At 18.1% G+C, this 15,000-nt stretch overlaps 4 protein-coding genes across 4 annotated transcripts in view; 3 read left to right on the top strand and 1 right to left on the bottom strand.

Annotated features, from left to right (window-relative positions):
• Positions 1–1,637: 1,637 nt before the first annotated feature.
• PF3D7_0620000 (secreted ookinete protein 25, putative) lies at positions 1,638–3,155 on the top strand (the record flags this gene model as incomplete). Its single annotated transcript, XM_961093.1, has 1 exon — positions 1,638–3,155. The coding sequence occupies one exon, from the start codon at positions 1,638–1,640 to the stop codon at positions 3,153–3,155; it is 1,518 nt and encodes a 505-aa protein (XP_966186.1).
• A 621-nt stretch (positions 3,156–3,776) lies between these two features.
• Positions 3,777–4,478, bottom strand: PF3D7_0619900 (splicing factor 3A subunit 2, putative; the record flags this gene model as incomplete). The annotated part of the gene is made up of 1 exon (XM_961092.1): positions 3,777–4,478. One exon carries the CDS (start codon positions 4,476–4,478, stop codon positions 3,777–3,779), a length of 702 nt encoding a protein of 233 aa, XP_966185.1.
• Positions 4,479–5,967: 1,489 nt separating this feature from the next.
• On the top strand, positions 5,968–13,715 carry PF3D7_0619800 (conserved Plasmodium membrane protein, unknown function; the record flags this gene model as incomplete). The annotated part of the gene is made up of 2 exons (XM_024473115.1): positions 5,968–6,183; positions 6,339–13,715. The coding sequence occupies 2 exons, from the start codon at positions 5,968–5,970 to the stop codon at positions 13,713–13,715; spliced, it is 7,593 nt and encodes a 2,530-aa protein (XP_024328928.1).
• An 896-nt stretch (positions 13,716–14,611) lies between these two features.
• The window catches only part of PF3D7_0619700 (conserved protein, unknown function), a gene marked incomplete at both ends in the record, with an annotated part of 2,191 nt that continues 1,802 nt past the window's right edge, over positions 14,612–15,000 (top strand). The window contains one exon of the mRNA XM_961090.2: positions 14,612–15,000. This exon is cut by the window's right edge and continues 838 nt beyond it. Within this exon, the coding sequence (XP_966183.2) occupies positions 14,612–15,000 (389 nt within the window).

Genomic DNA, 15,000 nt, shown 5'->3' with positions numbered 1-15,000 from the left:
AACAAGTATAAATATATACTTAAAGATAATTGTTTCATCTATAAGTCAATACGTTTTAAGAACATTCGGATTTTCTAATATATATAGATTAAATGGATTATATCAAAATATGTTTATCTCAGTCGTGCATACATTTAAATCTAATTATAATATTATATATATAGTATTATTTTCCTAATAAACAATAATGAATAATATAGGTTATATAAATTTTTTTATATAAAAGAAAAATTAATGATATATGAATACTGTGAATTTATTTTATTTTTTCCCTTTTATAAAATGATATTCCTTTCATTGCGTAAAGTATCAATTTCATTATTCGTTTAAGGACAAAAGGATAGAAATTGAAAAAAGAAAAAGAAATATCCTAATTAATAAAAAAAAAAAAAATTCTATAATTAAATATAATTAATGAATTTAAAAATATTTACCTTATGCAAGGCATATAAGATCAAAAAAAATAAAAATATTTCCAAATTTTCAAGCAATAGTTGTGAATAAAATGGTTAGTATATATAAAGCTAATAAAAAAAAAAAAAAAAAAAAAAAAAAAAAAAAAATATATATATATATATATATATATATATACTTATATTTATATATATGTTAAATTATCTTCATAAAATTAATTAAAATAAATTAAATAATTAAATACCTACAATTATATATATGTGTATATATTTAAAATGCAACCATAAACAACACAATTAGGACATAGGTCTTAATATTCTATTTACTTCTTTTAAATAAATTATTTCATTAACATACATATTGTGTATTTTTTTTATTTATTAACAAAATAGCCATTTTCCAAACAAAGAAAAAAAAAAAAAAATATTTCCAAATTTTCAAGCAATAGTTGTGAATAAAATGGTTAGTATATATAAAGCTAATAAAAAAAAAAAAAAAAAAAAAAAAAAAAAAAAATATATATATATATATATACTTATATTTATATATATGTTAAATTATCTTCATAAAATTAATTAAAATAAATTAAATAATTAAATACCTACAATTATATATATGTGTATATATTTAAAATGCAACCATAAACAACACAATTAGGACATAGGTCTTAATATTCTATTTACTTCTTTTAAATAAATTATTTCATTAACATACATATTGTGTATTTTTTTTATTTATTAACAAAATAGCCATTTTCCAAACAAAGAAAAAAAAAAAAAAAAAAAAAAAAAAAAAAAAAAATTTCCTTAAGCATATATATATATATATATTATAGATAGCCAATTATATATCACCATATAACCAAAATGAGAAAAAAAAAAAAAAAAAAAAAAAAAAAAACCTATGTGAATAAATTATTCCTAGATACATAATCATAAATATGAAAACATAATTAAATAAAAATTGGATAATTTATATTATTTATTTGTATAAATTTTTTTTTTTTTTTTATATAGAATATATTTTTATAAACATTTTTGAACTTAATTTATGAATATATTTTAATAGAATATAATTTTCCTTCAAAGAATAAATTTTTTTAAATTAAATTTATATATTAATATATTCATATATTTATATTTTTTTTTATTTCAATAAATAATTTATATATATATATATATATATATATATATAATACAATCAATTCTATTATATATTTAAAAATGCAGAAACGAATTTATGTATCATTATTTTTTTTGGTATTCTTTTTATCAAAAATTTCCGTTGTTCTTTCCAAAGATGATGGCCAACGTCACGGAGAGGATTCTGATAGTATGAATAAATATAATTATATTTATAGACCTAATGCAGACAACGGAATTCACAACAATTTAAGACCCTCATCATATATTGATATGGAACATATAGCTAAAGGAAGAGATAATACGTCAGGTTTGAGAGAAAACGAACTATTTGATATACAAAATGATGAAAATTCTAATATGGGTCCAGATCAGGAAAAAGTTATTACACTATCAGATAAAATTTATATTGATAAAATAAAAAATATTATTGAATACAGAAAATGGAGAGCAAAATCTAAATATAGGTCCCCTGCTAAACAACCTGAGGAAGATATGTTTGTAGAAGGATATATACCCATAAAGAGAAGAGATGATAATTTATTACCTCATGAAAAAGCTGAAAAAGATTTTGAAGAGATAATACAAAAATATGTAGATCTAGAAAACAAATTACAAAAACAAAAAGAGTTAGAAGAAGCAGAAAGAAGGAAAAAAAAATTAGATGATGAACAAAAGAGACAAAAAGATTTGGAGGACACAAATAGAAAAGAAAATGATGAGGAACAATCATACAAAAAACTAGAAGATTTAGAATTAGAGAATATCGATACGAAAATAAATAATAATGATACGTATGATGTAGAAAATGGATTTAATGATGACAACAAATTATACACTAAAATTAATAAAATAGTTTCTCAGGTTTCCCAAAACAATGAATTATATGTCAATATTATGAAATATATAACTCTTGTGTACACTTCTCATGTTGATATAAAACAAGATGATTTTACTAATGGATCCATATCAATTTTTTTAACATTTGAAAATCCTAAAATGGGAAATGACCTTGCTAATATAAATATATCATTTTTTGCCAGTGAACAAAGAACGGGTACAAATGAAGTTGCAGAAGCAAGATCAAATTATTTAACTAATTATAACATGAATGAATTATTAGAAGATAATGCATCTGGAAGACTTTTATCTCAAGATGAGTATATAAAAGAGTTGGTTAAATATAATCATTCGATTAGTTCATCTAATAAAGAAAATTTAAAAAATGAAAATTATGATGTTAATATGAATATTTCTAAAATTTTACAATACATTATAGATAATGATATTAATCTTGTGGATAATTTTATAACATTCAATAGAACTAATGAACAAGAAGTAACAATATCAAAATTAGACGATTTTCTCCATGAATGCTCAAAGGTAAAACCTGAAGATATAAAAAAGGACGAAATTCAAAAAATTATAAAGACTATAAACAAAAAAGAACAAATTATTAAAGAAGTAAAAAATTCTTTGATTAAAAAAGATATCGAAAAATGTAAATTATATACAACAATTCTTATGTTTGGTTCTTCCATATATTCTAGTATAAAATATTTCTTTTTATTAATGTTATTTGTTATATACATATTGTAATAGGACCTTAACTATTCATATAATTAAAAATGATAAAAAAATAAAATATATATATATATATATATATATATGTATGTATTTATTTGTAGTAATTGTTTATATTTATCTCTGTTATAATTTATAAACCTAGAAATATGCATATATATATTTTTTCTTATTTATTTATTAATTATGCCATAATTTTATAAATTTTTTACATAATTCATTATTTTGGATGAACTCTTTTTATATATACCTATTATTTTCCGCACAGTAGGAAAACCTATTTTTCAAGCTAATAGGATAACACACTAGTTGTTTAAATATAAATTTAAAATAACAAATATATATTTAAAAATATATGTTGTAAAATTAATTATATATAATAAACACAAATTTTATAAATTTTATTTTTTTTTCTCTGTTTGAAATTTAAACAAATGAAAAAGAGGGAAATATGTATACATATATATATATATATATATTATATGTTTCCTTATTAGACATAAAAAAATATTTATAATAAAAAATACTTATTGTGTATGGAAAAAAAAAAAATATATATAAATATATATATATATTAAACAATATAATCACAAAAAAATATATTTAACAAGATGTACAATTTTATAAAAAATATAATTACCATCTATTGGTAGATGATAAGAAATTAGAATGTTCACGTAAATTAACATGCCCAGGAGGAAATGCATTTTGAAAATGTATTTGCATAACAAAAATTTTTTTTTTATCAAACCACTTATAGTAAAAGCCTTCATTTTCATCAATATCTATATTTGGTATTTTAAAGGCTATAGTTTCATAAGGTTCCGCAGCAAATAAGAGGTACTGGTATTTTTTATCAGGTGCTTCAATTTTCTGTTCAAAAGAAGACATAAATCTAAATTTTGGTTTAGTATTTTCTTTAATATTTGGGAAAGATAATTCAAATAATATTCCAAGTTGATTTTTTTTATTTCGTACTCTTGTAACATCATATCTTGGTTTTCCTATTTTAACTATTTTTCTTGGTTCACTTACAGGTTTATTTAATCTATTAGTAGTCATTTCATTTTTCTCTTTTAGTAATCTTTGAGCAAGGTTCATTTGATGTTTTTTTCCTTGAGTATGACATAAATAAGAACTCTCATTATTATGAAGAGTTAAACACAATTTACATTCAAACATACCAACATTATTTTTTAAAATATATGGATCTTTAGTAATATCAATATTTTCTAAAGCTAGCTGTTTTAATCGTTCTCTTCTCTCTTGATTTATATCTTCTCTTGATAGTGGCATACCACTACCTGTTTTATGTCCAACACGATTCTGAAAATCCATCTTTTAAAATTATATTTTATATATTATGTATATGTATATATGTACATATATATATATATATATATATATATATATATATATATATATATGTATATTATTCATACATGTTTTACTTGAAATCTAAATATCATAAAAATTTTATTGCTTCTTCGATAATATATATATTATTCTTATATTTTACATTTAGTTAACTTTCATTATAATTCATTCATCAATTTTAACATATATATATATATATATATATATTCATTCAATTATTTAATTATATAATAATATTGTTACTTCATTATATTTATCTTTTATGTATTATTTTATTTTTTTTCAATTTAAAATATAAATGTTATAGATAAAATATACATAATATATTTATTATATCTTAAAAAAATTTTGAAAAATTATATATATATATATATATATATATATATATATACATGAAAAAAAAGAAAAAGAATTTGAAGTTAATTTGTTTTTTTTATAAATAGGGATCCTGAAATTTTTAGAATTATATTTTATATAATTTTTTTTTTTTTTTTTTTTAATATTTTTCCGTCAATATTCTATAATATTATGTATATATAATAAATATATATATATAACATATATTTATATATATACATATATATAATTTTTATAATACTTATTATATATTAACTCAATAAAATTATATGTATATTTATTTTATAAGGATTCTTCCTTACCATTATTTATTATATATATTTTTTCCTTTTTAATTTAAAATAAAGAGAATAATTAATTACATATTTAGGTTTATATTTTATTAAATTATTATATTTTTTTGTTTTTTTTATTTTTATAATTTAAAATTTTATTATTAAAAAAAAAATAAATATATATAATATATATATATATATATATATACAACACGTTATGAACCATAATAATATGATAAAATATAAAAACGTTTACCTTGAATTATTAAAAAAGAAAGAATAAATGAGATGAATATAATTCACAACTGTAAAATAAAGAAAAGGAGACTTGATAAAAATTAATGGTTTTAATAATTTAAGAAAAAAATGTTTTTTATAAATACAAAAATATATATAATATATATAATATAACCATTAAAATAATTATTAATACTAGTATTAATAGTAATAAAAGGAAAAGAAAAGGGAAATAAAATAAAATAAAATAAATACATATATATTTTATATTAATTCTATTCACCTATTGAATGAATAATTTTATTATATTGTAAAAAAAAAAAAATGAGAATAGGAAAATGTATTATGAATCATGTGAACAATAAATAATTATTTACCCTATACACACAAAACACACTAAAAAAAAAAAAAAAAAAAAAAAAAAAAAAAAAAAAAGAAAAAAGATAACCAATGAGGAATAAAAAAAAAACAATTAGAATGTTATAAAATATGATAGAATCAAATCAAGAAAATAATAACATATTACAATATAATAAGTTTATATAGAATATCATGTTTATAATTAAAAAAAAAAAGAAAAAATGAAAACGTTTGCTCTTTTATATAAATTGAATGTAGAAGAAGATAACAACGAAAACGAAACTTTGTTTTTCTCCTTATATATTCATAATAGTTATATTTATGTAGGGTCAACCAATGGAAGAATATTCATTTTTAAAAAGAAGGGGAAAGTTTTCTTTGATCAAGTTAATTTTGTAAATGTAATCAAGTTTGCTACAGATGATGTTATAACTAAGGTTATATAAAAAAAATTTATTTGATAATATTTTAAGGGCACTCAAAATATTATCATAAAAAAAAAATATATGTCTATATATATGTATATATATTTATTTATTTAATCTTTCATATTATATGATGTCATTATTTTTTTTTTTTTTTTTTTTTTTAGATATGCTTTGTTGAAAATTTGTGTTGGTTAATTTGTGGTACTGAAAATGGTTCTATATTTGTAATAAAGAATAAGGAATATATAAAAAAAAAAAAAAAAAAAAAAATAGATGTAATAGTAGAAGAAGATTTTAAGTTGCCAAATGAATATCATTATAATGCCATAACATGTATTAAATATTTAATAAAAAAAAATGGTAAACATATTTACATTTTTATTGGAGATATAGATGGAGTATTATCATACGTACTATTAAAAAACGGTTCTTATACTTCAACACAATTAAAAAAAAAAATTAGAAAGAATAAACAAATATACAACAAACTACTTGTTGATAAAATAAATGGACCTATTAGTGATATAGAAATATGTTCTGATTTCATTTTAGTTACATGTGAAAAGAATAATATTCTTATAAAATTGGATGATATTTTATTATATAACAAAAATGAAGAAATATATTATAAATGTATTGGTAAAAAGAAAGAAAATAAAAATTATAAATCTATCTTTTTGAAATGTAAAAGGAATATAAAAAGTCCTATGATTTTAAGCTTAAGAAAAAATGGGCGTATATGGATTAGTAAAGAAGATAAAGTATTAAATACTTTAGTATTCTATTATTCTTTTTTTTATTTTTTCTATATATTCTTTTTTAATAAGAAATTATATATGAATAATTACCTCTATGAATATTATAAAAATTATTTTTTAAGTAATTCCTATTTTGTTCAGTTCTTAGATAATATTATAAATCAATTTTCTAATTTTACCTTTCCTTCAAAACCTAACTTAAATATGTTTTATAAAATTAATAAGAAATATTTTGTCTTATTCGAGCAATTTATTACTTATCCTTTTTTTAAAAAGATAAATGAAAGGATAGATAATTCAACCGACCCAACGACAGATGATAGAAGTAAAATAAAAGACATGTTGACAAAGGATATAAATAATATAAAGGAGTATTTAAAAAATAAGTTAAATGAAGAAATTAATAACAATAGTAAAAAAAATAACAATAATAGTAACAATAGTAATAATAATAATAATAATAATGAAGAAATGATTGTATGCATAAATTATATCTACGAATGTTTGAATGAAGCTGACCAACTATTGAATAATTTTCTGGGCAAAAAGTTGTTTCTTTTTAATATTAAGAGTATACAGATTCAGGATATCTTGGATCTTAATGTAACGTTTTTATCACATATGAAACTACAAAATGTGGATAATAAGGATAAGAACGGAATAAATAATAATACAAGTAATTGTACAAGTATTCATATGAATAATCATATATGCTATAATAGTTTAGGTGATGATAATAATGTAATGGAGAATCATCAAAATGAAGATAATAATAATCATAATAATAAAAATAATCATAATAATAATCATAATAATAATCATAATAATAATAATAAAAATAATCATAATAATAATGAACAATTAGAAGATATAATGTTTACTTTTCAAAGTACAGATAAACAAAATGAGAATATTAATGTCTCAAATAATGATAATAATATGGAGGAAACAAAAAATAATGAAATACATTATAAAAAAGTGAATTCTAAAAATATTTTATATGAACGTTATTTTAAGGAGGACAAAATTGTGGACTCTTTTATATTAAAAAACAAATTATATTTATTATATTTTAATAAAAACTTAAGAGATGATATATATGTTGCATATAATATGAACAATGGTCATAATGTGTGTACATCATTTAGTGGTATGAATAGATCTAGTACAGAAAAGAAAAAGAATAAAATTATTATATCAAAAGATAAACAATTTAGTAGTTCATCTAATATTCTGAATTGTAATTATAAGATATCACCATTCTATTTTTGCGAAATACATTTTGAAGAGAATTCTGGACTATTAAAATATTTAGGATGTAATATAGAAAAATCATTAAATGTAAAAAGAAATGAATTTTATTTTTTTTATTTTTATATTCTTATGTTCCATAATTATATTGACGAAAAAAAGAAAGAAGAAAATTATGAAGATAACTTTTTTGACATTATAGAAAATAAAATGAATATAATAAATATTCCAATGTATATAAAAGATATTATACAAGGGAAATATTCAAATGATATGAACAACATGAATGATATAGAATTTATAAATAATAAAAATAAATTGAATCATATTTTAGATATGACACAAATGGATAATATACTACGCAAAAATATAGAAGCATTAAAAATGAATATTAGAAATTTACTTCTTTATTCAACAAATGAAATATACACTTGTTTATTAACTGATAAGAATTATATTTTTTCAAATTATTTTCTTTACCCTTCTTATTATCATAATGTCAAAGAATTTCAATATTTACATTTCCATATAAAGAAAATAAAAAAATTATATAACAAAATGAAAATAATAATGACAAGGTATAAATATATTTATCATGAAATTCTTACCTTTTTTGTTTTCTCTAATGATAATGAAAACTGTGTTATACCAGCCCATTTAGATTTAATAAAAAAGAATAAAAAGGATAAGGAAAATGAACACAATAATAGGATCATTTCAAAATATCTCCATATTTTACAAAATGATGATCAATTCTTATACAAGGTATTATATTATTTTAACTTATTCATATATCTAGAAATTAATATAACAACATATAACATGAGAAATAATACATGTCTAACAAATTTTCCGGTTTTATATGTGGAAAGGGATCATGTGGTTAATGATAATATAAGAGAGTTAGGAAAATCGAGAAATTGTGAAAAGGATAAGCAAAAGGATAAACAAAAGGATAAACAAAAGGATAAACAAAAGGATAAACAAAAGGATAAACAAAAGGATAAACAAAAGGATAAACAAAAGGATAAACAAAAGGATAAACAAAAGGATAAACAAAAGGATAAACAAAAGGAAAGGAAAATAAAAAATGAACAAACTAATATTCCTAGTGATCTTCAAAATTATTTTCAATATCATGATAGGATTAATCTAACCAGTTTTAATAATACTGAGCATTCCATTAAATATAAGGGGGACGTTGGAAAATATTTTATAAAAATGGATAAGAAAAAATTACAACTAAAAAAAAGTAAAAAGAGTTGTATTAAATATACTATTTTGTATTCATCTCCTTTTTATTACATACCAGAAGAGTTATTATTTTTCCACATGAACAAATTTATAAATACCAATCCTATACATATAAATAAACATTTATGTACTCTCCAAATTTTATTATATATTTTTAAAATGAATGGGAATAAAACATTATTTAGGAAACGATTTAAAAAATGGAAACATTTTAAAAATAAATATATTTACAACAATGAGCAATATAAAATATTATGTAATAAAAAAAGTACTTGTGTTTTACATGATGAGAAAAAAAAAAACAAATATATATTTTTAGAAAATTATGAACTTACAAATATTAATAAATGCGTAATTAATATTAATAATGATATTAATAATGTAATACATCCAAATATATCATATTATGATAAATATAGATACAATAAGATAGATTTTTTAAAATATATATATATATATGATAACATTAGAAATATATATAATAATAAATATTATGATAATATTAAAAAAAATAATAATATTTCAATTGTTGATTTCTTAAATTGTTCAAAACAAGTTTATTATTATCATCAAGTTATAGACGGGGTATATGTTGTACATATAAATAACTACAAACAACAAATATATGAATCATTTTTATTATATCAATATTTATTAGATAGAAGTTCCTTTTATAATAATTTATCACATTTCTCAAGTGATCAAAGGTTTAATGCATCAAATTATATTATGAAATCACTTACGTTTATTAAAGAAAATAAAATGAAGGAAATGAATAATAATATATATATAAAAGAACCACATTTGAATGAACCTAATATTATGTCTATGGAAGATATAAAATATTATGAAAAATTAAATAAACAAATAATAAATGATAATATATTATTATTAGATATTTTTTTAAGTACCTATCACAATATATATAACAATTCAAAAATGGAATTAAAAAATGCTATAAAAAAATTTTCGACATTTAATACATTAGGTGAATATATAAATTATATACAGCAAAATGAAAATTTAACGGATGATAATATCTATAATTTTGTAAAAGAAAGAAATAAAAAAAATTTGTTCTTATATATTTATAAAAATGAACATATCACAAATCAATATGATCAATCCAATTTTTATCATTTATCTTTGTCATATAATAATTCCTTTTATTATAAACATTATGATAATATGAATTTGATTGATTTGATATCTTATAATAATAATGTGGATAATAATATTTGTTTAAAAAATTATGAACAGAATAAAACTTCTTCTTTTTTTTTCAAAGAATATAAACAAGAATATATGAATGTACCAAACAAAAGGAAACAAAATAAAATAAAAATTTCAATGATAGGAACCTCTCTTGTTGAAAAAAAAAAAAAAATAAATAAAAAAAAAAAAAAAAAATATATATGGATTAATTCTTATAAAGATAATAAAATATTAAATTATATGAACGACTTGAACGTGGTAATAAATGAATATATATCTTTAAATAAAAAATATAATTGTGATAACTTGTCTTTTTATATGATGAACCCTACATTTTTCACCGATATAAATTTTTATCAACTTATCAAATTGTTATATATATTATGTAAGGAAAAATATATGTATTACTTTTGTACAAAAACAAGAAAATATAAAAGCAAGATAAATTATATAATAAAAAATTATGATGAATTATCTTATCATCCCACAAACTTACAAAATAGTAGAACAAACCAATATAGAATCAATAGAAAGAAATTGAAAAAATATATGTATCAAAATTTATTCATGTTAAATAATGAAACGTGTAAAAATGATGAACATGCTTCATTTGTATATAAACAAAATTTTAAAGAAAAAAAGAAAAATAGGAAAACAAATCCTCTTTTGATATATATGAATGAGAAATTTTGTATAGATCTTTTAATATATTTACAAAAAAATTATATAATAAACAAATGTATGAGAAAAAAAAGAAAAACACTTTTAATATTGTTATTTAAAATATCTTATGTATTTATTTGTTTGAAATGGAAGGAGGCATTTTGTTTATTGTTAAATATATTTAAAAATGAAAATGATGAAATATTATATGCTTTATTAATATTATGCAAATATCCATTATTTCCAAAAAGTACAAAAATAGAAAAATCTGATAAAAAGAAAAATAAGAAACATAATAATAAAGTGTGGACAAAAAATGTCACAAGAAAAATTAAGAACGTTGATGGAAACATTTCATTGTTATTTGCACATAAATTATTTAATAATATATATGATAATTTTGTAAGAATATTAAGAACAAATAAAATGAAATATGAAAATATTATATTATCTTCCATTTTATATGTTAAAAATGATAGTTCCAATTTTTTATTAATAATAATCATGATAATATTTTTCTTTTTTTTTAAAAAAGCATATTTTATCGAAAGTCTTTTTAAAGATAATAGGAGAAAAAATATATTGAGAAATTATTATTTATTAGAATGTTTTTTCTTTAAAACGAAAAAAATACTTTTTTTACAAAAAAATCAAATGTTTTCATTATCCTCTTTTAAATCATTTAATACGAATGGTTATGAATTATTTGCTCATGATATGTTTTTAAAATATACTTTTCAAATATGTTATGAATTAATAAATTTTAAGGATATGAATAATTTTCTAGTTTTAATAAATAATACCTTATATTTTCATTTTGTAAAATTAATATTATATTTAGATACACAAAATTGTTGTCTAAATATATCTAAATATCATCACGTATTTTTTATTATGTTATCTTATTTTTATATTGGCTATTTTATGTCTATTAATAAATGCTTGCAAAAATTTGATCATATATTTATTTCTATTTTGTACAAATTTCATATGCTTAAGGAAGAGGACGTTGAAGATATATTCAACTCATCAGAAGATATAAAAGATCGCTTGAAAGATAAACAAATGTTTGTTATAAAAAAAGGTGCTAAAAATAAGGAGAAGGAGATTAATATTTTTATTAATGATATAAAGAATTTTGAAGAACATGAATTTGTAAAAAATCAAGAACCAACTATTTTTGAAAAGAAAAAGGATGATAGTATTATTAAGGAAAATATAATTAAAACCAATTCATTTATAATATTAGATAAATATAATGAACAAGAAAAACAAACAAGCAATATATTAAATAATAATGATGGGATATATAATAATAATTATATTTTATCCTTTCCATTAATTCCATTATTTTACCCTCACCACAAACCACCCCTTTTTTTAAAAAATGAACAAGAAGAAAATAAAATATATTATAGTATTAATTATTTGATAAACTTTTTTTATCAATTGTTAACAAAATATTTATGTGAATTAGATTATAAAATGTATAACACTAAAATAGATTTGTATATATTACAAAATAGTAAAAATTCAGACTTGTACTTAAAAATTAATAAATTTGTTAATTCATTTTATGGAACATGTACCTTATTATATGGTATATATAATGAAAAAATCGATAATGGAAATAACAATAATAATGTTCATCAGAATTATAATACAGATAAATATTACAATATATACAATTCCAAGAAATATCATAATGACAATACTAATAAAAAAAATCATAGTGATATTTATTATAGAAATGTAGCATATAATACGAAAATGAAAATATGGGATGAAAAAAACCCTATACATTTATTCATACAAACGATAGATTTATTTTTTAGTATATATTATACCTTATTTACACTAGGCTTAAGTTTATATGAAAAAAAAAAAATTTATGTAAATAGAAAGAAACAGTATAAAAAGTATTTATTAAGCATCATTTGTGTTTTGTTCTTTAATATAACTAATAATGAAATTAGTACAAAGGATACGCTGATATTTTATAAACATAATATGGACAATAATAATAATAATAATAATAATAATAATAATTATTGTTATAATAATAATTATTATAATTGTTATTCTCATTTTTTTTCCAAGAGGAACATTATAAAAAGAGAGAAATATTTAAATGTTATCTGTTGTGTGTTGTGTATTATTCATTTTATTAATTATTTTAAATATGTTAAGAAAAACATTATAAAGAAGTTCATATTCATTATCGATTATCTTCTTTTTAATCATAATTCTTTTTATTTTAAAGAAGATTATCAAAAATGTACAAATTCAGAAAAAAAAAATAAAAAAATACATATTCATAATATTTATAAAACAATTATAAGAAATTTACCAAAACATGTCAAGTCATTTACAAAAGATAAAGAAAAAGACACAAACTAATTTTGCTTTTTCTTTTTTTTTAAATAATGTAATATATCAATTTTATACAATTAATATATATTAAAATGATAAAATGTTATCATATCTCCATATATATATATTATGTATATATATATATATATATTTTTTTTTTTTTATGTTCAAATTATATAGTAATATAATAATACACATATATGTTTATGCTTATATTGCATTTATACATTGATTGTTTATTATTTATTATTTATTATTTATTGTTTATTGTTTATTATTTATTGTTTATTGTTTAGTGATTTTTAATTTTTAATTTTTATTATTTTTAAAAATTTTTTATTTTATATATCTTAAAAATAAACTCAAAATATATAAATATGCTTTCCTTCTTTCTTTCTTTTTTTTTTTTTTTGTAATATATTAAAAATATATATGATGATGTATATATAAGAATCGTAAACGAATCGTAAAAAGAGGTAAACCATTCGTATATGTAAAAAAAAAGAAATAAACAAAAAAAAATAAAAAAAAATAAAAAAAAATAAAAAAAAATATAAAATAAAGAATTAAAAAAAGAAAAAAAAGTGTAAAGTTCAAATGGCACGAAGAAAGGGGAAATTTGTATTTTTCACTTTTGCCTTCTTTTGAAAATGACGCACCAAAAAAAAAAAAACAAAAAAAAAATATAATAAAATAAAATAAAATAAAATATATAATAATAATAATGATGAAATAATAAATATCTATATAAATATATATTATAGGTGTGACTTATTTGTTTCATTTTAATATTATCAAATGTTGATCTTTTTATTCTTTACATTTGCTTATTTTTTTTTATATATTTAAATATTTTACTTTATACATAAATATATATATATATATATATATACATAATATATTTCTTTTTATGTTTATATATAATGGGTAATACAATTTCTGAAAGGAAACAAAGACAGTTTGTTTTATACAAGGATATAAAAAATAAAATAAAAAAAAGAAATCATTTGGATATAAAAAATAATCTGTATATAAGTAATTTACATGAAAAGAAGTTAATTACTTACAATGATGAAATTTTTGAGTTATATGAAACATATGAAGAGGATGGACAGAAGAAGGAATACATGAGTGATACAGAGAATAAAAAAAATTATGATATAAAAATTAATTTTAAAAATGATAAAAAGAAAAATATATCATTAAATAAATGTGATAATCAATATGATAAGCAATATGATAAACATTATTATGAAAAGGATATTTATGAATATAATAAAATGAATACAAACAGCGTAAAAGAAAAAAAAAA

This window comes from Plasmodium falciparum (assembly GCF_000002765.6).
Source record: "Plasmodium falciparum 3D7 genome assembly, chromosome: 6".
Classification (NCBI taxonomy): Eukaryota; Apicomplexa; class Aconoidasida; order Haemosporida; family Plasmodiidae; genus Plasmodium; species Plasmodium falciparum.
This window is presented reverse-complemented; position numbering and strand designations above follow the sequence as displayed.